This window comes from Coregonus lavaretus (assembly GCF_964263955.1).
Source record: "Coregonus lavaretus genome assembly, chromosome: 25".
Taxonomy (NCBI): domain Eukaryota; kingdom Metazoa; phylum Chordata; class Actinopteri; order Salmoniformes; family Salmonidae; genus Coregonus; species Coregonus lavaretus.
The window spans coordinates 17,965,290-17,992,056 of NC_140012.1; the positions used below are offsets into that span (position 1 = coordinate 17,965,290).

Consider the following 26,767-nt stretch of genomic DNA (forward strand, 5'->3'; position numbering starts at 1 on the left):
TCGACGAAAAGAAGCTTCGGATGTCATTGATCACGTGGTTCTGATAAAGTGATACAGGCATCGACACACTGCTTTGAAGTAAACTGCTTAGCTATTTTGACGCATTCCTTGGCGCTCCTGTATCAAATAGTGATGGGGAAATGAAGCTTCCTGAAGCATTGAGCCTTTCCAGACAATTGTTTCGTAAATAGGTTCATTACTCAAGGCTTTGATCAAGAATTTAGAGCAGCCAAATTATTAAATTAGATGACGTCCCACACGCCATAGCGCACGGTTTCCCAAACTCGGTCCTCGGGACCCCAAGGGGAGCACGTTTTGGTTTTTGCCCTAGAACTACACAGCTGATTCAATAATCAACTAATCATCAAGCTTTGATCATTTGAATCAGCTGTGTAGTGTTAGGGCAAAAAACAAAACGTGCACCCAAGGACTGAATTTATGAAACCAATACCAAACCAATCAGGTGGTTGTTCGACGAAAGAATGCTTCGGACATCATTGATCACGTGCTTCTGATAAAGTGATACAGGCATTGGAACATTGCTTTGAAGTACACTGCTTAGCGATTTTGACGCATGCCTCGGAGCTCCGGTATCAAACGTAACATCACTAGTATCAAACATAACATCACTAGTATTTACTATAGTTAAAAAAATATATATGTTTTTGCAGACTGTAGTGTTATTGCGGACATTTCTGTAGTATTTACTATAATATTCTACAGTATACTACAGAATTCTATGCTAAGTACTTCACATGATCGAGGGATACTAGTGTGTAGTATAGTATTCTACAGTATACTCCAGTTTACTACAGAATTCTATAGTAAGTACTGTAGTATTCTATAGTAAACTGTAGTATCTTTAGTGTTGGGAGAGAAAGACAGCGTGGAGGCATAGCAAAAGCAGGAGGTGGTGAGAACCTTGGAGTGAGAATAAAGACAGGATTAAATGGTGTGTCTGACTTTCATTTTTTACATTGTGTAAACAGAGTACTAAACCTGTTCAGGCCGGTTTTCAAGCCTAGTCCTGAACTCGAAGTCATGCTCAATCTCCATTGAAAGTTCTTCTTAGTCCAGGACTAGGCTTAGTCGCTATGCAGGAAACGGGCCTGTTATGCTAGAAGCTCAACCATAACCCTGTCAGTAACAGAGAACATGGTTTTATTTTTTAAAACGCCAATGGCTGATTAAAGCAATTGACATGTTAACCTCTGTTTCTGAGAATCTGAATCTGTTTCAAAAGTATGTGAGGAAAAACATCCGAAGAGACTTTAGACAGGCATGTAAAATATAAACTCTGTCCCTTTAAGAGCAGAGCAGGGTGGAGTTGAATGATGTCACTTTGCTGAAGTGAAAGTTAAATATAGAGCTGGTAACTGCACACAGAAACAAACTTTCTCCTGCTCCTCACAGAAATAACACTACAGCTGAAAGTCTACCTTTTGTAGAGAAATAAAAAAACACTCAGGTGAGTAGAGAGAGAGATGGAGAGGATGCTTAATAGGGAGATAGCAAAACCTTATGAGAGCGGGAACTCAACTGAAGACACCAAGGTCACTATGAGAGTGAGAAAAAACACAGAAGTACAAAGTTTACTGTCTAAATTCTGACTCATTCTAGCACGTCTTTTGATGAGTTTGCTCTGTTGTTGTGTTCCAGAAATGGCGTCCCCTAGAAGTTTCCTGTCTGAAGATCAGTTCCAGTGCTCTATTTGTCTGGATGTGTTCACTGAGCCAATTTCCACTCCATGTGGACACAACTTCTGCAAGGTCTGTATCAGCAGATACTGGGATACTACTGACCTGTGCCAGTGTCCAATGTGTAAGCATAAGTTCTTCACGAGACCTGAGCTTCACGTCAATACCTTCATTTCTGAGATGGCTGCTCAGTTCAGGAGGTCAGTTCAAGTGGAAGCTCTCCGCAGCCCAAACCAAAGTCTTACCGAGTCTGGAGAAGTGGCCTGTGACGTCTGCACTGGGACGAAGCTCAAGGCCCTGAAGTCCTGCATGGAGTGTCTGACCTCTTTCTGTGAAATTCACCTGCAGCCTCATCAGAGAGTTGCAGGCATGAAGAGACACAATCTGATCGACCCTGTGGAGAACCTGGAAGACAGGATGTGTAAGAAGCACGACAGACTCCTGGAGCTGTTCTGTAGGACTGACCAGACATGCGTGTGTCAGTTCTGCACTGAGACAGACCACAAGACTCACCACCTCGTCCCTCTAGAGGAAGAGTGTGGAGAGAGGAAGGCTCAGCTTGGGAAGATGGAGGCACAAGTGCAGCAGATGATCCAGGAGCGACTGCAAAAGGTTCAGAAGTTCAAAAACTCAGTAGAGCTTAGCAAGAGAGACACGGAGAGAGAGATAGCGGACAGCATGCAGCTCTTCACTGATCTGGTGTGCTCCATTGAGAGAAGCCAGGCTGAGCTCATTGAATTGGTTGAGGAGAAGCAGAAAGCAGCAGAGATGCGGGCTGACAGGCTCATTAAAGAGCTGGAGCAGGAAATCACTGAGCTAAAGAGGAGACGCACTGAGCTGAAGCAGCTCTCACTCACTGAGGATCACCTTCACCTCCTCCAAAGCTCCCTATTCCTGAGCCCCCCCACCAACACCAAGGACTGGTCTGAGATCAGTGTTCACAGTGCGCTGTGTGTAGGGATCATGAGGATAACTTTGTCTCAGCTGGAGGAGACAGTTATCAAAGAGATGGAGAAGTTGTGTGATGCTGAGATGATGAGGATGCAGAGGTGTGCAGTGGATGTGACTCTAGACCCTGATACAGCAAATCAATGTCTCATCCTGTCTGAGGATAGGAAACAAGTGAGATATGAACAACGACCACAGTTTCTCATTGACAACCCAAAGAGGTTTGATTCTTTATACTCTGTTCTGGGAAAGGAGGGCTTCTCCTCAGGGGGATTCTACTATGAGGTGCAGGTAAAGGGGAAGATTGAGTGGGTTTTTGGAGTGGCCAAAGAGTCCATCAAGAGAAAAGGATCTACAACTGAGAGCCCTGAGGGAGGACTGTGGACTGTGTATATGAGAGGTAAAAATAAGTATGAGGCCTGCGACTATACTCGTGTCCCCATTTCCCTGAGAGAGAAGCTCCAGAAGGTGGGGGTGTTTGTGGATTATGAGGAGGGTCAGATCTCCTTCTACAATGTGGAGGCCAGGTCTCATATCTACTCTTTCACTGGCAACACCTTCACTGATAAACTCTATCCGTTTTTCAACCCTTGTAATAATTCTGAGGGTCCAAACTCAGCCCCATTGGTCATCTGTCCTGTCAATCACACAGACTGAATGAAATGTCGTAATTTAGGACACCTTATGTGCAATTAGTTTGTAGATCATTAGTTTGTTTATCATGCAATGATGAGAGTAAATAATATAATGTATTATAGTATTGGTTCTGTATGTGCTGTGTAAGATAATGGGGGTGTACTGGGTTGGAATATTGGGTATACTGAATAATTGTTGTTGTTTTTTGGCTTACAGCCAGACAATATTAAAAGACTAAATAAATCCACTAAATGCCAAAACTGACCTATCTTCTCTGGGGAATATCACATCCGATAGTAGAGGCCTGTATAAAACAAAATAAAACAAACTACTGTGCTGTACTTCATCCTACTATACACACCATCTCATTACACTTCCCTCTCCTCCTTTCTCTTTATCCCCCATTCCATTGTCCTCCACGAGTTGCTGAATATTTTCTGAACCCGTTTTTGTTTTTCAGTATACTTTCAAACAAAAAACGATGGCAGATGAAAGGTAATGACATGCCTTCCCTACTGTATCTGATGTAAGAGCAGGATATGCAGAGAGCAGAGCAGGGAGGAGTTGAGGGATGACACTTTGCTGAAGTGAGAGTTAAATAGAGAACAGGAAACTACACACGGGATTAAACACGTTCCTACTCTTCGTGAAGATAACAACACAGCTGCCGCCTGCACGGAGTCCACCTTTCATAGAGAAATAGAAGACACACACAAACTCAAGTAAGTACTGATTGGGACGGGGGGGGACGGGGGGACGGGGACGGGGACGGGGTTACCTGAACAGGTATGGCTCATTTCTACCAGAATCACTGTGCTTCCTGTTTTTCTCACCTACTACGCCCTTGGCTAAAAGCCATGATCTCTGTCGACAATATTAAAGCCATTTTATCAAGATGGTTTATTATATCAGTTTATTAAATCTTTCTATAATTATATTTCATTGACCACAGAAGTCACTTTTCGGTACATGTCACAGGACATGAAACAAAAACACAGATAGTCACAACAGTAACATTACATATCAATCAGCAAAAGAGTATGACAACAATTTCGTTCACAACCACAAAACACAGTCTACACACAGGAGAACAGAACAGTTCTGACAAACATCCACTACAGTATACAGTTTATAAATCACTACTGAGTCACTTCTTTAAACCTGAATATCTGATGGAAATGTGTAAATCTGACTGATTCATTTATCTGTATTATATTATATACTGTTGGTTAGGGTAAAGTATATTCTTTCTGAATCCATAATCTTTTAAAACTTCCTTGTCTGGGTAAAAGGAAACTGTGAATTGGGATTGTACTCATTCCAGTACATAATTATATGGTTGCTCTTGCTCTTTGTGTTGCAGAAATGGCTTCCTCCAGCAGTCTCCTGTCTGAAGATCAGTTCCAGTGCTCTATCTGTTTGGATGTGTTCACTGAGCCAGTCTCCATTCCATGTGGACACAACTTCTGCATGGCCTGTATCAGTGGATATTGGAATACCACTGACCGGTGCCAGTGTCCACTGTGTAAGCATACTTTCTACAAAAGACCAGAGTTAAAGACCAACACAACACTGAGAGATGTTGCAGATCATTTCAAAAGAATGAGTGACAGAGACAGAGATTTGGCCCCTGCCGAGCCTGGAGAAGTGGCCTGTGATGTCTGCATTAGGAGAAAGCTCAAAGCCCTGAAGTCGTGCCTGGAGTGTCTGAGCTCTTACTGTGAGATGCACTTGCAGCCTCATCAGAGAGTTGCAGGCCTGAAAAGACACAAGCTGATAGATCCCGTGGAAAACCTGGAAGTCATGATGTGTAAGAAGCACGACAGACTCCTGGAGCTGTTCTGTAGGACTGACCAAACGTGTGTGTGTCAGTTCTGTACTGAGACAGACCACAAGACTCACCACACCGTCACTCTAGAGGAAGAGTTCGGAAAGAAGAAGGCTCAACTGCGGAATTCCATAGAGCAAATGCGTCAGATGATCCATGACCGCTGGCAGAAGGTTAGGGAGATCAAAGACTCAGTAGAGCTCAGCAAGAGAGTCACAGAAAGAGAGATAGCAGACAGTGTGGAGGTCTTCAATGCTCTGGTGCGTTCCATTGAAAGAAGCCAGGCTGAGCTCATTGTGGAGATTGAGGAGAAGCAGAAAGCAGAAGACAGGCGGGCTAAAGGGCTGATTAACGAGCTGGAGCAAGAAATCACTGAGCTTAAGAGAAGACGCACTGAGCTGGAACAGCTCTCACACACTGAGGACCACCTCCACCTCCTCCAGAGTTCATCATCCCTGTGCACCCCCACATTCACCAAGGACTGGTCTGAGATCAGTGTTCACTACTACCTACATGTGAAGAATGTGAGGAGAGTTGTGTCTCAACTAGAGGAGACACTTCATAATGAGATAGGGAAGTTGCCTGACATCAAGCTGAAGAGGATGCAGCAGTACGCAGTGGCTGTGACTCTGGACCCTGATACAGCATTTCCATACCTCAACGTGTCTGAGGACAGAAAACAAGTGAGACTGGGAGACATACTAAAGAAACTCCCTAACAACCCAGAGAGGTTTGATTATAATCCCTCTGTCCTGGGAAAGAATGAATTCTCCTCTGGGAGATTCTACTATGAGGTGCAGGTGGAGGGGAAGACTTGGTGGAGGTTAGGGGTGGCCAGAGAGTCCACCAACAGGAAGGGCTGGCTTCCACTGACCCCTGAGAATGGATTATGGACTCTGGGTCTAAAGAGTGGGTACCACCAGTACCACCGGCATTGGTATTGTGCAAACATGTACGATAACCTCTTCTACCTGCCCTTCTTCTCCGACAAGCCCCCAACACCCAAAAAAGTAGGGGTGTTTGTGGATTATGAGGAGGGTCTAGTCTCCTTTTATGATGTAGATGCCAGATCTCACATCCACTCTTTCACTAGATGCAACTTCACCGAGAAGCTCTATACATACTTCAACTCGGGTGGTAATGCTGGTGGTAAAAACACTGCCCCATTGGTCATCTCTACTGTCAATCACACAGAATAAATTGTGATCCAATAAGGTCACAGAGCTTAAAGTGCCATATGTATTCATAATGCTGTCAGTCATAGATGTGACAGTGTAACCTAATGATGATTTGGTCATTTAGCAGACAGTGTTTTTCAATTAGGCAACTGAAAGAAAACATACATGAATGGAATTGTAAAATGTGTTGATGGGAATAAATGTCTTTGATATAATATGATGTTGTTGCATGTAATGGTGTGTTAAAATTGTAGTGGTGTGAGATGTGTCTAATTGCTTGTTACATACTGAAAGTACAGTAGAGTTGTAATATGGTGGGGGGTCCTATGTTATTTACTTTCACCTTATCTTTTAAATCAGATGTTTATGATGTGTTTTAAACTTTTTCTTTTTGGTTATTTGATAATTGTTCCTTTTTTTATCAAGTGTGATGAGACCATGTGTGAAAAGCATTTTAGAATAAACTTGGGTTTGATTTGGGAATATGTGCTGTTTTGAAGGAAATCATGTTTTTAAAATGCTTTCTTGTTTGTTGGACCCTGCCAGATCTCAAAAGATTTGACCTAAACCCAAATTAACTCAAAACATCCGCGCCACACACTCTGATTGCTAGGGCAACCAACAATCTGTGTTGCCACGACAACCAGACTCTCCTCCATCGCTATGGGAACCATCACCACGGGAACACTCATTCTCTCAGCTCCTATAATCCATTTCCCCGCCACAATGAGTATTTGACACGGTTCACACACACAGAGCTGAGCCATGTGGGGGGTGGGTATGCGTCTGTGCTCACACACATGCCTGCAGTACATGCACACACGAGACACACTCATACCTACAACATCAGCTACACACACAATAATAAAGCACACTGATGTACTGTACGCTAACAAAGCCAAGGAGGGCCTTACATATCATCATATTCATCTCAGATGAAACCGCAGGCACATTTCACCCAGAACCTTCCCCTCCCCAGTTAGAGATGTAACTCTGCTGTCTAATTGGCCAGATGTTGGTTCGGGGTATATTTTCCTTGATGTGGCAACATCCAAAGGCCTCAATGAATCATTAGCACTGTAGAGATTTGGGTGCTTGTGTGTGTGCGTATGTGTGCTTCTGTGGATTTTGAGCACTTGGATTGAGGCCAGAAATTATGAATCGGCTGGTCTTTGCTAGTGAGAGAGAAAGAGAACCCCACCCCCATCACAACCACAGAGAGAGAGAGAGAGAGAGAGAGAGAGAGAGAGAGAGAGAGAGAGAGAGAGAGAGAGAGAGAGAGAGAACCCCACCCCCATCACAACCACCAGCCAAACACACACACAGAGAGAGAGAGAGAGAATAGAGATGCATGGAGGATGGGAAAATAGATTATAAGAACATGAGGAGTGAGAGTAGGAATGGAGAGAATATGAGTGGGGGAAGAAGGGATTGGACATTTTATAGAACACAAAGACATGGGGGAGGGAATAGTAAGAAGAGAAGAGAGGTGACTGTTAGCCTACCTGGGTTTTGCACCTCGTTTAAATAACTGTCATCAGCTACCACCTGAGAGAAGAGGAACACATCAGACATAGTTTCAGATAACACAACCTACTGTCAACGTTTCACATCATATCTGTTACAGAGCGAATAAATACTATATTGACCCACAGAGCCCCAACAAAAGCAACCTAGGTGGTTCATTGAACCCCACCCGCATGATGAATGACCTTGCCTAAGACCTGAAGCCTGTTACAGGCTTTAGCTCAGTGGGCTTGTCTTGTGGCGTGCCGACAATGCAGGTTAAATCCCTACCTGACACACAGACAAACATTACAGACACATAAGCATACAGAACACAGAGACCTGGGTACTGAACAGTGGAGGCTGGTGTGAGGAGCTTTAGGAGGACAGGCTCATTGGAATGGAACAGTCAAACATGTGGTTTCCATATGTTTGATGTGTTTGATACCGTTCCATTTATTCCATTCCAGCTGTTACGATGAGCCCATCCTCCTATAGCTCCTCCCACCAGTACTGGTACTGAAGAAGCGAGTTTTAGACAGTTTCAGATGACATCTGACAGAATGCTGTGTAGTGCACCCTCAGTCACAGAAACCAGGTCAGAGAGATGAGAGGAGAGAAGGAAATGGAGGAAATCCTCTGACTTTCTGCTGATGCTGAATAAAAGAGGACTCAGATAACATCTATAAATGTTTCACCCTTTTCACCTCGACTTCCATAGTAGCTCACTTTGAATTAAACATATATAGGCCTGAATACTGTTTATTTATGATTTAGCCTACTGTTTTCATGCCTACCTTGGTAGTCCAGGCCTATATGTGTTTAATTCAAAGTGAGCTACTATGGAAGTCGAGGTGAAAAGGGTGAAACATTTATAGATGTTATCTGAGTCCTCTTTTATTCAGTATTAGCAGAAACAGTCAGAGAATTTCCTCCGTTCTACAAGGAACCTTTCTCAATATCATAGGTTCTTTGTAAAACCATACAGGTTTTGTTGTTCTGGTTTAATAGCAATATTATATTGTTAAAATTCCATAGGTTTTATAATTGTGTTTATTAACAAGTTGCTTTGGAACGGCTGGGGGTCTCTAGGGATAATAATAATATGCAATTTAGCAGACGCTTTTATCCAAAGCGACTTAGTCATGTGTGCATAAATTTTTACGTATGGGTGGTCCCGGGGATTGAACCCACTACCCTGGCGTTACAAGCGCCATGCTCTACCAATTGAGCTATTGGGATGTCACGTTTGATGCCGGACCTCCGAGGCATGCGTCAAAATTGCTAAGCAGTGTACTTCGAAGCAGTGTGCAGATACCTGTATCACTTTATCATAAACACGGGATCAATGACGTCCGAAGCTTCGTTTTGTCGAACAAACACCTGATTGGTTTGGTAGAAGACAAAAATGCTGCGCACACGCGCTACGGGGTGTGGAATGTCATCTATAATAATTTAGCTGCTCTAACTTATTTTGACCAACAGGTGCCACTAGTGTACACTGTGTTGATCAAAGGCCCGAGTAATTAACCTATTTTCGACAAAAACTGAAAAAACCTCACCGCTTCAGGAAGCTTAATTTCCCCATCACTAGGGGTCTCTAAGGAGATAATGAAGAACTACTGACTTAATCAACTGTTCTCAATTGACACGAGGCCATACACAAGTTTGTCAGAAGGCACCATCACCAGCCATTGTCATATATAACATGTAATAGCATAACACAACAGACTATATAAACTGGAATGGCACTCACTCACAGTTGCACAAAAAGAGCAGTCAACAAACCATGCCCCAAAATATTCTAATGAGCCACCGCCCCTACATTTTAATAAAATCAAATCTAATTTTATTGGTCGCATACACATATTTAGCAGATGTTATTGCAGGTGTAGACAAATGCTTGTGTTCCTAGCTCCAACAGTGCAGTAGTATCTAACAATTCACAACAATACACAATAAGTAAAAGAATGGAATTAAGAAATATATAAATATTAGGACGAGCAATGTAGGAGTGGCATTGACTAGAATACAGTATATACATATGAAATGAGTAAAACAGTATGTAAACATTATTAAACTGACCAGTGATTCCATGTCTATGTACATAGGGCAGCAGCCTTTAACCTATTAAGGATCTGACCCTTTTTTTCAATTTTCGCCAAAAATGACATACCCAAATCTAACTGCCTGTAGCTCAGGACCTGAAGCAAGGATATGCATTTTCTTGATACCGTTTGAAAGGAAACACTTCGAGGTTTGTGGAAATGTGAAATGAATGTAGGAGAAAATAACACATTAGATCTGGTAAAAGATAATACAAACAAAAAAACATGCGTTTTTATTAGATTTTATTTTTATCATCTTTGAAATGCAAGAGAAAGGCCAAAATATAATATTGCAGTTTAGGCGCAATTTAGATTTTGGCCACTAGATGGAAGCAGTGTGTGTGCAAAGTTTCAGATTATACCAGTGAAGCACTGCAATACTGGACTATTTCGTATCAAATCTGCCCAAATGTGCCGAATTGGTCAATTGATACATAACTATACATAAGTACATAACTATAGAGAACATTCACAAATTATATGGTAATACAAAATGTAAGTTTATACACTCCCAGGAATGTCATACATGATGGATCATTATCTTATACACAAACTTTCACACATCTAGATGGCCGGGTGGGGTGGGTGTGGAGCCAGAGACAGCAGGGGTTCAAACTGTAGAACCCAGTTCCTACATTTGAATATAAAAATGGATTTTATCAAACAAAACTATAATACATTTTATCTCTGGGACCTTTACGGTGAGAAATCAGAGCAAGATTACTGAATGTAACTACATTATTTACAGTGCCTTGCATAAGTATTCATCCCCCTTGGCGTTTTTCCTATTTTGTTTTATTACAACCTGTAATTTAAATAGATTTTTATTTGGATTTCATGTAATGGACATACACAAAATAGTCCAAATTGTTGAAGTGAAATGAAAAAAACTATTTGTTTAAAATTATTCTAAAAAATTAATAACGGAAAAGTGGTGCATGCATATGTATTCACCCCCTTTGCTATGAAGCCCCTAAATAAGATCTGGTGCAACCAATTACCTTCAAAAGTCACATAATTAGTTAAATAAAGTCCACCTGTGTGCAATCTAAGTGTCACATGATTGGTCACATGATCTCAGTATATATCCACCTGTTCTGAAAGGCCCCAGAGTCTGCAACACCACTAAGCAAGGGGCACCACCAAGCAAGTGGCACCATGAAGACCAAGGTGCTCTCCAAACAGGTCAGCGACAAAGTTGTGGAGAAGTACAGATCAGGGTTGGGTTATTTAAAAAAATCAGAAACTTGCTTGGAAAGAACATGGCACCACATGGAAAGAACATGGCACCACAACAAACCTGTCAAGAGAGGGCCGCCCACCAAAACTCATGGACCAGGCAAGGACGGCATTAATCAGAGAGGCAACAAAGAGACCAAAGATAACCCTGAAGGAGCTGCAAAGCTCCGCAGCGGAGATTGGAGTATCTGTCCATAGGACCACTTTAAGCCGTATACTCCACAGAGCTGGGGTTTACGAAAGAGTGGCCAGAAAAAAAGCCACTGCTTAAAGAAAAAAATAAGCGAACACGTTTGGTGTTCGCCAAAAGGCATGTAGGAGACTCCCCAAATATATGGAAGAAGGTACTCTGGTCAGATGAGACTAAAATTGAGCTTTTTGGCCATCAAGGAAAATGCTATGTCTGGCACAAACCCAACACCTCTCATCACTCCGAGAATATCATCCCCACAGTGAAGCATGGTGGTGGCAGCATCATGCTGTGGGGAAGTTTTTCATCGGCAGGGACTGGGAAACTGGTCAGAATTCAAGGAATGATGGGTGGCGCTAAATACAGGGAAATTCTTGAGGGAAACCTGTTTCAGCCTTCCAGAGATTTGAGACTGGGACGGAGGTTCACCTTCCAGCCGGACAATGACCCTAAGCATACTACTAAAGCAACACTTGAGTGGTTTAAGGGGACATATTTAAATGTCTTGGAATGGCCTAGTTAAAGCCCAGACCTCAATCCAATTGAGAATCTGTGGTATGACTTAAAGATTGCTGTACACCAGCGGAACCCATCCAACTTGAAGGAGCTGGAGCAGTTTTGCCTTGAAGAATGGGTAAAAATCCCAGTGGCTAGATGTGCTAAGCTTATAGAGACATACCCCAAGAGACTTGCAGCTGTAATTGCTGCAAAATACTTTTGCGGGGGGGGGTCCGAATACTTTCGCAAGCCACTGTACATCTCGTGTCTGAGCCGTTGAATTGCGACTCCACTTTGTCTCTGTATCGACGTTTTGCCTCTTTGAAAAACAGAAATACCTTATTTACATAAGTATTCAGAACCTTTGCTATGAGACTCGAAATTGAGCTCAGGTGCATTATGTTTCCATTGATCATCCTTGAGATGTTTATACAACTTGATTGGAGTCCACCTGTGGTAAATGCAATTGATTGGACATGATTTCGAAAGGCACACACCCGTCTATATAAGGTCCCACAGTTGACAGTGCATGTCAGCGCAAAAACCAAGCCATGAGGTCGAAGGAATTGTCCGTAGAGCTCCGAGACAGGATTGTGTCGAGGCACAGATCTGGGGAAGTGTACCAAAAAAATTCTGCAGCATTGAAGGTCCCCAAGAACGCAGTGGCCTCCATCATTCTTAAATGGAAGAAGTTTGGAACCACCAAGACTCTTTCTAGAGCTGGCCGCCCGCCAAACTGAGCAATCTGGAGAGAAGGGCCTTGGTCAGGGAGGTGACCAAGAACCCGATGGTCACTCTGACAGAGCTCTAGAGTTCCTCTGTGGAGATAGGAGAACCTTCCAGAAGGACAACCATCTCTGCAGCACTCCACCAATCAGGCCTTTATGGTAGAGTGGACCGATGTAAGCCACTCCTCAGTAAAAGGCACATGACAGCCTGCTTGGAGTTTGCCAAAAGGCACCTATAGGACTCTCAGACCATGAGAAACAAGATTCTCTGGTCTGATGAATCCAAGATTGAACTCTTTGGCCTGAATGCCAAGCGTCACGTCTGGAGGAAACCTGGCACCATCCATACAGTGAAGCATGGTGGTGGCAGCATCATGCTGTGGGGATGTTTTTCAGCGGCAGGGAGACTAGTCAGGATCGAGGGAAAGATGAACGGAGCAAAGTACAGAGAGATCGTTGATGAAAACCTGCTCCAGAGCTCTCAGGACCTCAGACTGGGGCCGTAGGTTCACCTTCCAACAGGACTACGACCCTAAGCACACAGCCAAGACAACGCAAGAGTGGCTTTGGGACAAGTCTCTGAATGTCCTTGAGTGGCCCAGCCAGAGCCTGGACTTGAACCCGATCGAACATCTCTGGAGAGAACTGAAAATAACTGTGCAGTGACGCTCCCCATCCAACCTGACAGAGCTTGAGAGGATCTGCAGAGAAGAATGGGAGAAACTCTCCAAATAAAGGTGTTCCAAGCTTGTAGCGTCATACCCAAGAAGACTTGAGGCTGCAATCGCTGCCAAAGGCGCTTCAACAAAGTACTGAGTAAAGGGTCTGTAGGGCGGCAGGTAGCTTAGTGGGTAAGAGCGTTGTGCCAGTAACCGAAAGGTCGCTGGTTCTAATCCCCGAGCTGACTAGGTGAAAAATCTGTCGATGTGCCCTTAAGCAAGGCACTTAACCCTAATTGCTCCTGTAAGTCGCTCTGGATAAGAGCGTCTGCTAAATGACTAAAACGTAAAAATGTAACAAAATGTGGAAAAAGTCAAGGGGTCTGAATACTTTCCGAGCGCACTGTAAATGTATATGTAAAAATGACCAGTTGCAAAGCATGCTGAGTATTATTCTAATGAGCTCTGCCCCAAAACAAGGCCAATAATAATACCCAGTGTGCTTTGCAGTTCATTTTGGTATGTTAAGTTGCCCATATAAATTTGGTCATTCAGCAGACACTCTTATCCAGTGTGACTTCAGTGCATTTACTAAGGTAGATAAACAACAACATATCACAGTCATAGCAAGTAGAATGTTTTTGCTGTTCAGGCCGGCTACTTGCAAATGTATTTCTGCATTTTAAAATGCAAAATAAATGTATTTTAATTCAATACATTTCAAAATACAAGTATTTTGTAGTTTATTTTGATACAGTGAACTTTATGGTATTTTGTAATTTTTGCCCATCCCTGGCTGCTCCTCTCATTATTCCATATTGATCCTCCTGGAACCGGGTGTGCAGCTCAGTCAGCTGTCTGTCCGGGATGTAAACCCACATGGTGTCTTGTTCCAGTGGTTCAATCACTTGTAAAATCTTCTCGGACATGGCGTTTGCACGCATGTCACCTGTGTCTAAAAACCCAATTGCCCTTTCTGTTACCACCCCCCTGTGGACATGTCTGATACAAACTGTGACAAGTTCACATTTCGATTCATCCTTGTACTCGTCTACCATAATACCATAGTAGGTGCTTGGCCATTCACAGAGGTCTGCTTTGATTTTGCGCATTAGTAGGGATGATGCTTACTCAAGCAGCTTGTCTTGAATGTCTGGACTCATGAATCTAGTGTTTTTGGGCAGCTGCTCTAGAAGATTTTGCATTTTTGGTGCAGTTAGAGCAGGGGTGTAGCAACCTGCGCTGCCGCCACTTCTCACAATAGTGCTCATTTAGTAAAGTTAGATCAAAGCGGATCAAGGTCTTGGAAGATCACACAATGATTAATGTGTATTCTACATAAGAGAACCAAATATAATAACACAGTATAACGTTACTGTTACACCAAAAACACCACCTAATTTCTTATGAGCTTTTTGCGGCCAAAACTCAACAGCGCGCGCACACTAGGCAGAATGTGATTTCATTGAAACAAAATACAGGAAGCCTATATAGTTTGTTAACACCATCTGCTCTAATTTGCTTACGAAACAGTAATTCAAGGATATCTAAATGCATATTACCATGAAACTGATTGAGATCAAATGATTGGCATGGAGATGCAGTTTGGTCGTTTCACTGGTAAATGTGAAGAATGATCATTCACGATGAACAGTGATGATGGCTTATTTTGAAATGAGGTATGCCTAACTTGGTGTTTGAGGGTATTAAAAATATAACAAGTTCTGTGTGGGCATAGGGCAGATTGGAGGATGTATTTTATCCATATTCTATAATTATATTCAATAGGCTACATCTGTCAGTACAAACTTTGAGAAATTACGACATCATTTTCATTTTTATTGCACTCCGGCACCTAAGAAATGAGCACTACACCAATTAGACTCATGTAGGCTACACTGTCCCGTGAATGTCCCACAAAATCATCCTGTTTTCCTGCATTTGGGTATTTTAAATGTGGTCACCCTAGGGGTACCATATGATTGCGATATACCCAATTAGATCCCAGGAACCTCCTACTGCATTTTTCTACATTTCTGATTAGTCAGGAGACAACACAAACAACAAATATAATTCCTTTATTTATTTATTTTTTATATATTTTAAGCCAGCCTGATTGGGTGGGCCAGTATTCAACCTGTCAGGGCCTGGGCAAGGCCCTGCTGTGGCCATGCCTCTGACACACACAGATTTACATTGAGATTTTAGTCATTTCGCATAGGGTTTCCCAAACTCAGTCCTGGGGCCCCACCTGGGTGCACATTTTGGTTTTTGCCTTAGCACTACACAGCTGATTCAAATAACCAACTCCTCATCAAGCTTTGATTATTAGAATCAGCTGTGTAGTGCTAGGGCAAAAACTAAAACGTGCACCTGGGGAAGCCAGTGGAGTGTGCGGAGGAGCGGGGTGACATGTGAGAACTTGGAAAGGTTGAACACCAGGCGGGCTTCAGCGTTCTGGATAAGTAGCAGGTGTTTGATGGCACAATTGGGAAGCCCAGCCAACAGCGAGTTGCAGTAGTCCAGACAGGAGATGACAAGTGCCTGGACACACAAACACACACCCACCACCTCCCTATGGCATTGCTCTGGCTAATCATATTACACAGTGAACAGGAGTCTCTGATGAAAACCTAACATGCTGATATCTCCACTCATATCAATCTCACGGTTATCATACCGCACCACAGCTCGATCTGTTCCAATATCCACACTAGCACACCACTTAGAATGAATCAGTGTATTGAGCATGCATTCTAAATGGTAAAATTGTGTTGGTATTGGAACATACCGGTAGCCTCGGATCTGCATAGCACAGGTGTCTGCACAGCCACACAGAGACGGGGTCACAGAACCACAAGACTGTCAGCCAAGCCCACTAAGCTAAAGCCTAAGCAATAGCTCTGGGAACTAACAAAAGTCTTCAGGTCTCAGGCAAGGTTTCTCTTCACATGGGTGTGTTCACATGATTCACGATTCACCAAACCAGCTCTGTTACATTAACACCACACTCAACATGAACACTCAACACACACGTATCCACATGGTTTCATAAATAATACATTACAAACCTTCTCATTTATTCAGAAAAAAAACATTAAAATAGATGAATTCACTGATTAATTGATGTACCATTTAATTGATATATGCCAATAGGGTTTTAGGAACCTAAAAGGGGTTTAGAATTCCTCAGCATTGATGATTAGAGAGAATTGCAATTTACAATATTGACAAAAAATCAGTGTCTTGTAACATATGGTTTACCCAGCTGATCTGGCCTCTGATGTGATCTACTTCTAATGTCCCTGGTCTGGATGATCTGTAGTGTCATACTGAGGTGGATAAAATGAAACATGGCTTCACCCATGACCCTGACACTCTCACAACCAGCCATGGCCTATACACACCACACAGGTTTTGACTATGGTTTACAGCTACGGACGGAAGTTACTTTTCATAGCAGGTTAGGAGAACTTACGCAACAGGTTAGCAGAATTAATGTAGCAGGTTAGGATAATTAGGTTATGGTTAGGAAAAGGGTTAGGGTTAGCTAAAATGCTCTCCTAACCTGCTAAGCGGATCTCTTTTTGGTGCTTTATATACAGTGCCTTCAGAAAGTATTCAGACCACTTGACTTTTTCCACATTTTGTTACGTAACAGCCGTATTCTAAAATGGATTAAATAAATAAAAATCCTCAGCAATGTACACACAATACCCCATAATGACGAAGTGAAAACAGGTTTTCAGAAATCTTTGCAAATGTAGTAAAAATAAAAAACAGAAATACCTTATTTACATACGTATTCAGATTTATTATTTTTGCTATGAGACACGAAATTGAGCTCAGGTGCATCCTGTTTCCATTGATCATCCTTGAGATGTTTCTACAACTTGATTGGAGTCCACCTGTGATAAATTAAATTGATTGGACATGATTTGGAAAGGCACACACCCATCCATATAAGGTCCCACAGTTGACAGGGCATGTCAGAGCAAAAACCAAGCCTTGAGGTCGAAGGAATTGTCCGTAGAGCTCCGAGATAGGATTGTGTCAAGGCGCAGATCTGGGGAAGGGTACCAAAAAATTTCTGCAGCATTGAAGGTCCCCAAGAACACAGTGGCCTCCATCATTCTTAAATGGAAGATGTTTGGAACCACCAAGACTCTTCCTAGAGCTGGCCGCCCGGCCAAACTGAGCAATCAGGGGAGAAGGTCCTTGGTCAGGGAGGTGACCAAGAACCCGATGGTCACTCTGACAGAGCTCTAGAGTTCCTCTGTGGAGATAGAAGAACCTTCCAGAAGGACAACCATATCTGCAGCACTCCACCAATCAGGCCTTTATGGTAGAGTGGCCAGACGGAAGCCACTCCTCAGTAAAAGGCACATGACAGCACGCTTGGAGTTTGCCAAAAGGCACCTTAATACTCTCAGACCATGAGCAACAAGATTCTCTGGTCTGATGAAACCAAGATTGACCTCTTTGGCCTGACAAGCGTCACGTCTGGAGGAAACCTGGCAACATCCCTACGGTGAAGCATGGTGGTAGCAGCATCACGCTGTGGGGATGTTTTTCAGCGGCAGGGATTGGGAGACTAGTCAGGATCGAGGGAAAGATGAACGGAGCAAAGCACAGAGAGATCCTTGATGAAAACCTGCTCCAGAGCGCTCAGGACCTCAGACTGGGGCTAAGGTTCACCTTCCAACAGGACAACAACCATAAGCACACAGCCAAGACAACGCAGGAGGGGCTTCGGGACAAGTCTCTGAATGTCCTTGAGTGGACCAGCCAGAGCCCGGACTTGAACTCGATCTAACATCTCTGGAGAGACCTGAAAATAGCTGTGCAGTGACGCTCCCCATCCAACCTGACAGAGCTTGAGAACAGTCTATGACTAGGGTGGCTGGAGTCTTTGACAATTTTGAGGGCCTTCCTCTGACACTGCCTGGTATAGAGGTCCTGGATGGCAGGAAGCTTGGCCCCAGTGATGTACTGGGCCGTACGCACTACCCTCTGTAGTGCCTTGCGGTCGGAGGCCAAGCAGTTGCCATACCAGGCGGTGATGCAACCAGTCAGGATGCTCTCGATGGTGCAGCTGTAGAATTTTTTGAGGATCTGAGGACCCATGCCAAATCTTTTCAGTCTCCTGAGGGGGAATAGGCTTTGTCGTGCCCTCTTCACGACTGTCTTGGTGTGTTTGGACCATGATAGTTCGTTGGTGATGTGGACACCAAGGAACTTGAAGCTCTCAACCTGTTCCACTACAGCCCCGTCGATGAGAATGGGGGCGTGCTCAGTCCTCTTTTTTTTCCTGTAGTCCACAATCATCTCCTTTGTCTTAGTCACGTTGAGGGAGAGGTTGTTGTCCTGGCACCACACGACCAGGTCTCTGACCTCCTCCCTATAGGCTGTCTCATTGTTGTCGGTGATCAGGCCTACCACTGTTGTGTCGTCGGCAAACTTAATGATGGTGTTGGAGTCGTGCCTGGCCATGCAGTCATGGGTGAACAGAGAGTTCAGGAGGGGACTGAGCACGCACCCCTGAGGGGCCCCCGTGTTGAGGATCAGTGTGGCAGATGTGTTGTTACCTACCCTTACCACCTGGGGGCGGCCCGTCAGGAAGTCCAGGATCCAGTTGCAGAGGGAGGTGTTTAGTCCCAGGATCCTTAGCTTAGTGATGAGCTTAGAGGGCACTATGGTGTTGAATGCTGAGCTGTAGTCAATGAATAGCATTCTCACGTAGGTGTTCCTCTTGTCCAGGTGGGAAAGGGCAGTGTGGAGTGCAATAGAGATTGCATCATCTGTGGATCTGTTGGGGCGGTATGCAAATTGGAGTGGGTCTAGGGTTTCTGGGATAATGCTGTTGATGTGAGCCATGACCAGCCTTTCAAAGCACTTCATGGCTACAGACGTCAGTGCTACGGGTCGGTAGTCATTTAGGCAGATTATCTTAGAGTCCTTGGGCACGGGGACTATGGTGGTCTGCTTGAAACATGTTGGTATTACAGACTCAGTCAGGGACATGTTGAAAATGTCAGTGAAGACACTTGCCAGTTGGTCAGCACATGCTCGGAGTACACGTCCTGGTAATCCGTCTGGCCCTGCGGCCTTGTGAATGTTGACCTGCTTAAAAGTCTTACTCACATCGGCTACGGAGAGCGTGATCGCATAGTCATCCGGAACAGCTGGTGCTCTCATGCATGCTTCAGTGTTGCTTGCCTCGAAGCGAGCATAGAAGTGGTTTAGCTCGTCTGGTAGGCTTGTGTCACTGGGCAGCTCGCGGCTGTGCTTCCCTTTGAAGTCTGTAATAGTTTTCAAGCCCTGCCACATCCGACGAGCGTCAGAGCCAGTGTAGTACGATTCAATCTTAGTCCTGTATTGACTCTTTGCCTGTTTGATGGTTCGTCGGAGGTCATAGCGGGATTTCTTATAAGCGTCCGGGTTAGAGTCCCGTTCCTCGATCCTTTTAAAGAACCATCATTTCTTAAAATCCTGGTTAGCCATATTATATTGTTACAATTCCTAAGGTTATTATTGTTTTAATTTACCAATTGAGTTAGATGTGCTAACTGTAGAACAACTGGGAGTCCCTGAGGAGAGAATTGAGAACCACTGATTTAGTCAACTGTTCTCAATTGACACAACGCCATACATGAGTCTTTCACAAGACAGTCACTGGCCATAGTCATATTTAACATATAATCGCATAACACAACAGATTATATAAACTGGAATGACACTCATTCATGGTTGCACAAAAAGAGCTGTGAGCAAACCACGCCCCACAATATTCTAATGAGCCACCCCATACATTTTCATTATCGCTAAAAGAGCCCTTGAATGGCAAAGAACCATTCAAGGGCTCAAATTGTTATTTGAATCATTATGGTTCCACATAGAACCATCACCAACCCTTCCCAAAGAACCCTTGAGGAACCCTTTTAGTGTGCATTCTAACCACAACCCACCTCACATCACCCCTCCATTTCCATCCAATCTCCTTATCTAAAAGATGCTCGTTGTGAGATCCATTCAACAGTAATATAATCAGTGGCGATTTTAGCATGTACATCTCGGTGGGGCAAACAAATTCAAAAATATTGGGGATGCATGCAAACAAAGCCACTACACAACACAACACTAAACAATACATTAATTTCACTTTAACGGTGACAAACTGTGCCCACAAACTGTTAGGGCCTACATAACGCTGTCCCAACAGCAGAGTCCCAACAGCAGTCCCAATACCTTACCACTGCTACACCTGGCTATCAGCGGAGCCTTGTCTGGTAGTGAAACAGTTAATTCAGCCTCATTTACTGCCTTTTAAAAGAACATTTTTCTTAAACTTGCTTAAACAAATGTGGTTTCTACTGACAATTGAGATGTACAAACTATGGCATAAGGGGACGACGAGCGGATAAGAGGCAATTCGTAATTTTGATTAAGACATTCATGAGCAAGACATTTTGTCATCAAACTTTGTCATCAAAGTCTGGCATTCTCTGGATTTATGGTGCTTTCACGACAACTGGGAACTCTGAAAAAAACAAGGTCGAATCATGATGATGTCAGTGATCTTCAGGTCGTAGCTCTGGAAAGAGGCCCTAGTTCCCGACTTACAATTCCGAGTTGGATGACCGTTCAAAACGTATTTTCCCAGTCGGAGCTCGTTTTTTCCCAAGTTCCCAGTTGTCTTGAACTCACTGAAGTCAGATTTCCCAGTTCCGAGTTAACAGTTGTTTTGAGCGCGGTAGAAATCATGCTGGATTGGCAGCATGGCCAATGTTGAATGTTTATCATTTTAAGCTTGGAAAAGAGACCCTTAAACCCAGACTTGGACCACACATCCACTGCACTGAATAGCAGGCTAGTGATTGCTTTGCAATGCTTGCAGTTAGCCACTGATTCCTTCCAAACCACTCATTGTTGAATTTGCGATTTCCAACTTGTTGTGTAATGTTTATGTCCAATGGCCAATGAGCACGATACGTTTTATCTATTTCTCTTCATATGACAAGGATTAAAAAGGATTTGCCGGTAGATTGTTGACTTGATTCATGATGATGACTGCTTGCTAAGATTTAGAAAGTATTATGTTGACATGATCAGTCCAATCAAAGCTACTGTAGATATAACGTGATTTGACATAATTTTATCTATGAGCCTTCTTGGATGGGCACTTCTAATGTAACTCTACAGCAGCACCCAAGGGGCTTGAATTTTCAAGCTCTACCCTTAGATTTGGCAGTGACTAGTGTCCCCATGAGTGACAGAACACTGAGCCAATCACGGCGCAACTAGAGAACATTGCCAACCCCTACGCTCTGTATTTTTCAATGGCTGCCAAACCACCACAGAAAGCACTGAGCTTGGCTGAAACACCTGCATTTTGGAGCTGCCTTACTTTTTTACATTGTTTGCAAACTGATATGTGACACGTATTAATGCCAAAATAACATGCAGATCAGGCAACCCCAAAAATGTGGGGCTCAAAACAGGTGGGACTCTGCCTTGCCTATAGGCAATAAGGCTACATTGCGTCTCAATAAGGCTTTATGATTACAATGTGAACAGGCCACAACCCAACATCATACACATTGCAGATGAAAATTATGTAGATGCGCTGCTGGAAGCCTGAGGGAGGTTGATTGAATTGCTGCGACAAAGGGCACTAGCGCGTGCTGTTACCGTTCATCACCGGGGTGATAAAGCAGGGGCTGGTTCCTATGATAGCCCGTCATGAAGGAACCGTGTGTGTGTGTGTGTGCGTGCGCTTGACGTAGCCTTAACGTAGCCGACCTATAGGCTAAAACAAAGTATTGTTGAAATAAAAAATCATGAACGCAATTGTATATTGGTCACATACACGTTTATTGCGGGTGTAGCGAAATGCTTGTGCTTCTAGCTCCGACAGTGCAGTAATATCTAACAAGTAATATCTAACAATTTCACAAGATATACCCAACACACACAAATCTAAGTAAGGTATGAATTAAGAATATATACATATATGGATGTTCCATTATAGTGAGGTCTGTGATTCCAAGCATTATAACTACACACTAAACAATTTGGGTTCCTCAAGGGTTCTTTGGGAACGGTGATGGTTATATGTGGAACCATACTGACCCAAACAACCCTTTGAGCCCTTCAATGGTTCTTTGCAGATCAAAAAGGGTTATTTCCTCTTTTAGTGATAATTGAAATGTAGAGGTGGTGACTCATTAGAATATTTTGGGCCGTGGTTTGTGCACAGCTCTTTTTGTGAGTGTCATTCGGGTTGATCTAATCGGTTGTGTAATGCCATTACATGTTATAAATGATATGACTATGGCCAGTGATGGTGTCTTGTGAAAGACTCATGTATGGCCTTGTGTCAATTGAGAATGATTGACTAAGTAAGAAGTTCTCAATTACTTCCTCAGGGACCCCAAGCTGTTCCAGAGCTAGCACACCTGATTCATCTTATTAATGAACACAATAATAAAACATATGGGATTTTAAGAATATAATATGGCTATTAAACCACAATAAAATCAGCCTGTATGGTTATATAAAGAACCTTTGAGATTGACAAAGGTTCTTTATAGAACCATTCTCAATAATGGTTCTATAAAGAACCATAAAAAGGGTTATATATATAACCTTGTGAAAGGGTTCTTTATAGCACCATACAGGTTCCATTTAGAACCTTATGAGCATGGTTTTTCTAGAACCTTCAAAAAAAGGTTCCATATAGCACCAAAAGGGTTTCGCTATGGTTACAAGCCAAATAACCAAATAACAATAACTTGGCACTATATAGAACCATTTGTTTTTAGTGTGTAGCACCTGGCCTATAATGACGGTTATGTCGGTGGAGAAAATATGGGGCGCACCTTGAAAAGAAAAAGGAGCATTGTTGTTTTATTTACCGTAAGCTATTTCTCCAGGTTCATTTCATTTGGATAACATCTGTTTTGTAAGTTCAACCTGGCCCAACATAACCGCAAGAGTAAACATAAGCTACATACTGGCCATGTAATTGTGAGAAAATACGGCGCACCTTGAAAAGGAACGCAATTATAGCCACTAAACACATACCGCTAGTGATCATAGTAGCTTACCTCTGAAAACACTTGGAGCCAGAGGCAGCTGAGGCCGATCAGAAGCATCATTTTCCGGGTGGTTAGATCCATCCTGGGGGCTATGTCAGTATCATAGGCTGGTAAAGAAACGAAACACCTCTCCCATCTCTGTCCCATAAGACCGCTATTCTCCGACACGCACGGACTGGACGCCAATCTCTCTCTCTCTCTCTCTCTCTCTCTCTCTCTCTCTCTCTCTCTCTCTCTCTCTCTCTCTCTCTCTCTCTCTCTCTCTCTCTCTCTCTCTCTCTCTCTCTCTCTCTCTCTCTCTCTCTCTCTCTCTCTCTCGTTTGGGATCTACTATATATACAAAAGTATGTGGACACCCCTTCAAATTAGTGGATTCGGCTGTTTCAGCCACACCCGTTGCTGACAGGCATATAAAATCGAGCACACAGCCATGCAATCTCCATGCAATCTCCATAGACAAACATTGGCTGTAGAATGGCCTTGCTGAAGAGCTCAGTGACTTTCAACGTGGCACTGTCATAGGATGCCACCTTTCCAACAAGTCAGTTCAAATTTCTGCCCTGCTAAAGCTGCACTGGTTAACTGTAAGTGCTGTTATTGTGAAGTGGAAACATCTAGGAGCAACAACGGCTCAGCTGCGAAGTGGTAGGCCACACAAACTCACAGAATGGGACCGCCGAGTGCTGAAGTACGTAGAAATCATCTGTCCTCCGTTGCAACAATCACTACCGAGTTCCAAACTGCCTTTGGAAGCAACGTCAGCACAAGAACTGTTCGTCGGGAGCTTCATGAAATGGGTTTCCATGGCCGAGCAGCCGCACACAAGCCTAAGACCACCATGCGCAATGCCAAGCGTCGGCTGGAGTGGTGTAAAGCTTGCCGCCATTGGTCACCATCTGCCAGTCCGACGGAGAAATCTGGGTTTGGAGGATACCAGGAGAACGCTACTTGCCCCAATGCATAGAACCAACTGTAAAATTTGGTGGAGGAGGAATAATGGTCTGGGGCTGTTTTTCCTGGTTCGGGCTAGGCCCCTTAGTTCGAGTGAAGGGAAATCTTAACGATACAGCATACAAGACATTCTAGACGATTCTGTGCTTCCAACTTTGTGGCAACAGTTTGGGGAAGGCCCGTTCCTGTTTCAGCATGACAATGCTCCTGTGCACAAAGCGAGTTCCATGGAATGAGATGTTCGATGAGCTGGTGTCCACATACTTTTTGTAATGTATGATAGAAAAGTATTACTATGGGAAAGTATTACTATGGGAGTCATTTTCTCTTATCAAATCAATCTCAAATTGGTCAATGGAATGTGTAGCATTTGGTGTTATTTATATTCCAGCTACAGTGCTATACCAAGCTTGTCATCATTGAGATGATTAAATGGAAAATGGTTCAATACACATAGATTGCATAAACATTCATTATCAATCACATCATTATTGGGAAGAAATGAGCAGCGATTTGTCAGACATGATAAAGAGTTAATGTTGTAGATATCCGTCATGATGAAATGAAGTGACTGATACAATTACTGTTGAGATGGGGATTCATGATCTCTCCACTCTCTGTGATTCCTCATCATTCTTGGGCCTCACAACAAGGCGATCAATGCTGATGACAGCTGGCCTCCCTCATAGCAGGGAGCAACTCTACTCTCTTCTTATGCAGTCTGTCGGAGAAGTCCTTGTTGATGTATACAGATGTGTTTTTCAGGAAAGTTCTGGCCTTGGAGAGGATTAGCTGCTTGTCCTTGAACCTTAGCAGTTTGACCACCACCTACAGTGGTCTTTCAGCATCCCGTCTGAATTTTCCATTCCTCTATGCACGTTCAATTTCAATGGTTTTTGAGTCCAGCTTCAGATTGTTTGAAAACATCTCCCACACTTTGCGCTCGGTGTCAGCCCATGTTTCAGCCCCATGATCAGACATGATTCCCTCAATTACAATGGTGTTGCGCCTGCTTTGATTCTCCATGTAAAGTCTCTCAAGGCAATCAGACATTTAGGGGACCACCTTAGGTGTCGAGACAAGACTGTGAACTTGAGTTTCATTGTAATTTAGCTTTTTTTCCCGTAGTTTTTAGCTCATTAATGGCTTTTTGGGAGTATTGCAAACTGGTCTTTAGGTCTTGTACTTCCCTGACTAGCACATCAATCTGGTTGTTTGCAGAATCTAACACAATCTGTGTAAAAGATTGGAAGTTGGCCTCCTGTCTGTTTAGCATTTCTTCATAGAAAGTATTTTGTTGGGCAAGGGTCTCTCGTAAGGTTTCAGCAGTAACATAGTCCTCCTCAGATAGATTTTTGCTAAGAGTGCTGGGTGGCGCCATATTGAGGTTAGGAATGGAATTCAAGTTCTCTCACCTGTCATAATCACACACAAAGTAATCCACAATTTGCCAGTGATGATCTGGTGTAGTGTGGTAATCCATGTTGTGGCAATCCTTACAGTTATCACTTCAGTTTAAATTAGATTTGTTTGTTTGTAAGAGTGATTGTATCCGCAACACAACGAAGCACAACAAACAATGTCAGGAGCGTGGAAGTCAAGTGTGTCTTACTTGATGAATGTCAAGTGTGTCTTACTTGATAAAGGTTGAAATTGACCAGAGGGGTATCCTACAAAGCAAGCTAGATCTACTCAGGGTTTTCTAAAGCTAACCAGCTTAAGTTAGATTCACATTACAGCTCAGGCTTCATCCGTTTTGCGACGGTGGATATTGCTCGTATGCCTGCCGCTAACTCTAGCAGGCTTGTAACTGCACGTGCATGTCACACATGGCTAGTAGAACGCCGAACTCTTCATTGAGACAATGCTGAAACATCAATCCTTGGCGAGTCAGTGCCACATTTTCATTTGTGCCGAAATCAAAATGAAATACATTTTATCTTGCAAATTCAGCAAGCTATGGTGTGAAATTGGCTTTTAGAAGTGCTATCTTTTTAATATTACTTCTCATTTATTTGTATTTTTTATTTAGCCTTTATTTAACGAGGCAAGTGGCGCAGTGGTCTAAGGCACTGCATCGCAGTGCTAACTGTGCCACTAGAGATCCTGGTTCGAATCCAGGCTCTGTCGCAGCCGGCTGCGACCGGGAGACTCATGGGCGGCGCACAATTGGCCCAGCGTCGTCCAGGGTAGGGGAGGGAATGGCCGGCAGGGATGTAGCTCAGTTGATAGAGCATGGCGTTTGCAACGCCAGGGTTGTGGGTTCGATTCCCACGGGGGGCCAGTATAAAAAAAAATATATGTATTCACTAACTGTAAGTCGCTCTGGATAAGAGCGTCTGCTAAATGACTAAAATATAAATATATAAAATATAATTAAGAAATGACTGTAAGTTGCTTTGGATAAAAGCGTCTGCTAAATGGCATATTATTATTATTATTAAGAACAAATTCTTATTTACAATGACGGCCTACCAAGAGCCAAAAGGCCCCCTGCGGGG

General features: G+C 43.4%; 2 protein-coding genes across 2 annotated transcripts in view; one reads left to right on the forward strand and one right to left on the reverse strand.

Moving 5' to 3' along the window:
* The window catches only part of LOC311100993 (neurotrypsin-like), a gene marked incomplete at both ends in the record, with an annotated part of 32,714 nt that extends 9,252 nt beyond the window's left edge, over positions 1–23,462 (reverse strand). The window contains 2 exons of the mRNA XM_084142000.1: positions 7,793–7,835; positions 23,325–23,462. Of these exons, the coding sequence (XP_083998126.1) occupies positions 7,793–7,835; positions 23,325–23,462 (181 nt within the window). The remainder of the gene's footprint in view (positions 1–7,792; positions 7,836–23,324) is intronic.
* Positions 1,384–6,762, forward strand: LOC311100499 (uncharacterized protein). The gene is made up of 4 exons (XM_084141420.1): positions 1,384–1,468; positions 1,660–3,284; positions 4,234–4,246; positions 4,645–6,762. Exons 2-4 carry the CDS (start codon positions 1,662–1,664, stop codon positions 6,306–6,308), a joined length of 3,300 nt encoding a protein of 1,099 aa, XP_083997546.1. The 5' UTR covers positions 1,384–1,468; positions 1,660–1,661; the 3' UTR covers positions 6,309–6,762.
* Positions 23,463–26,767: the final 3,305 nt, after the last annotated feature.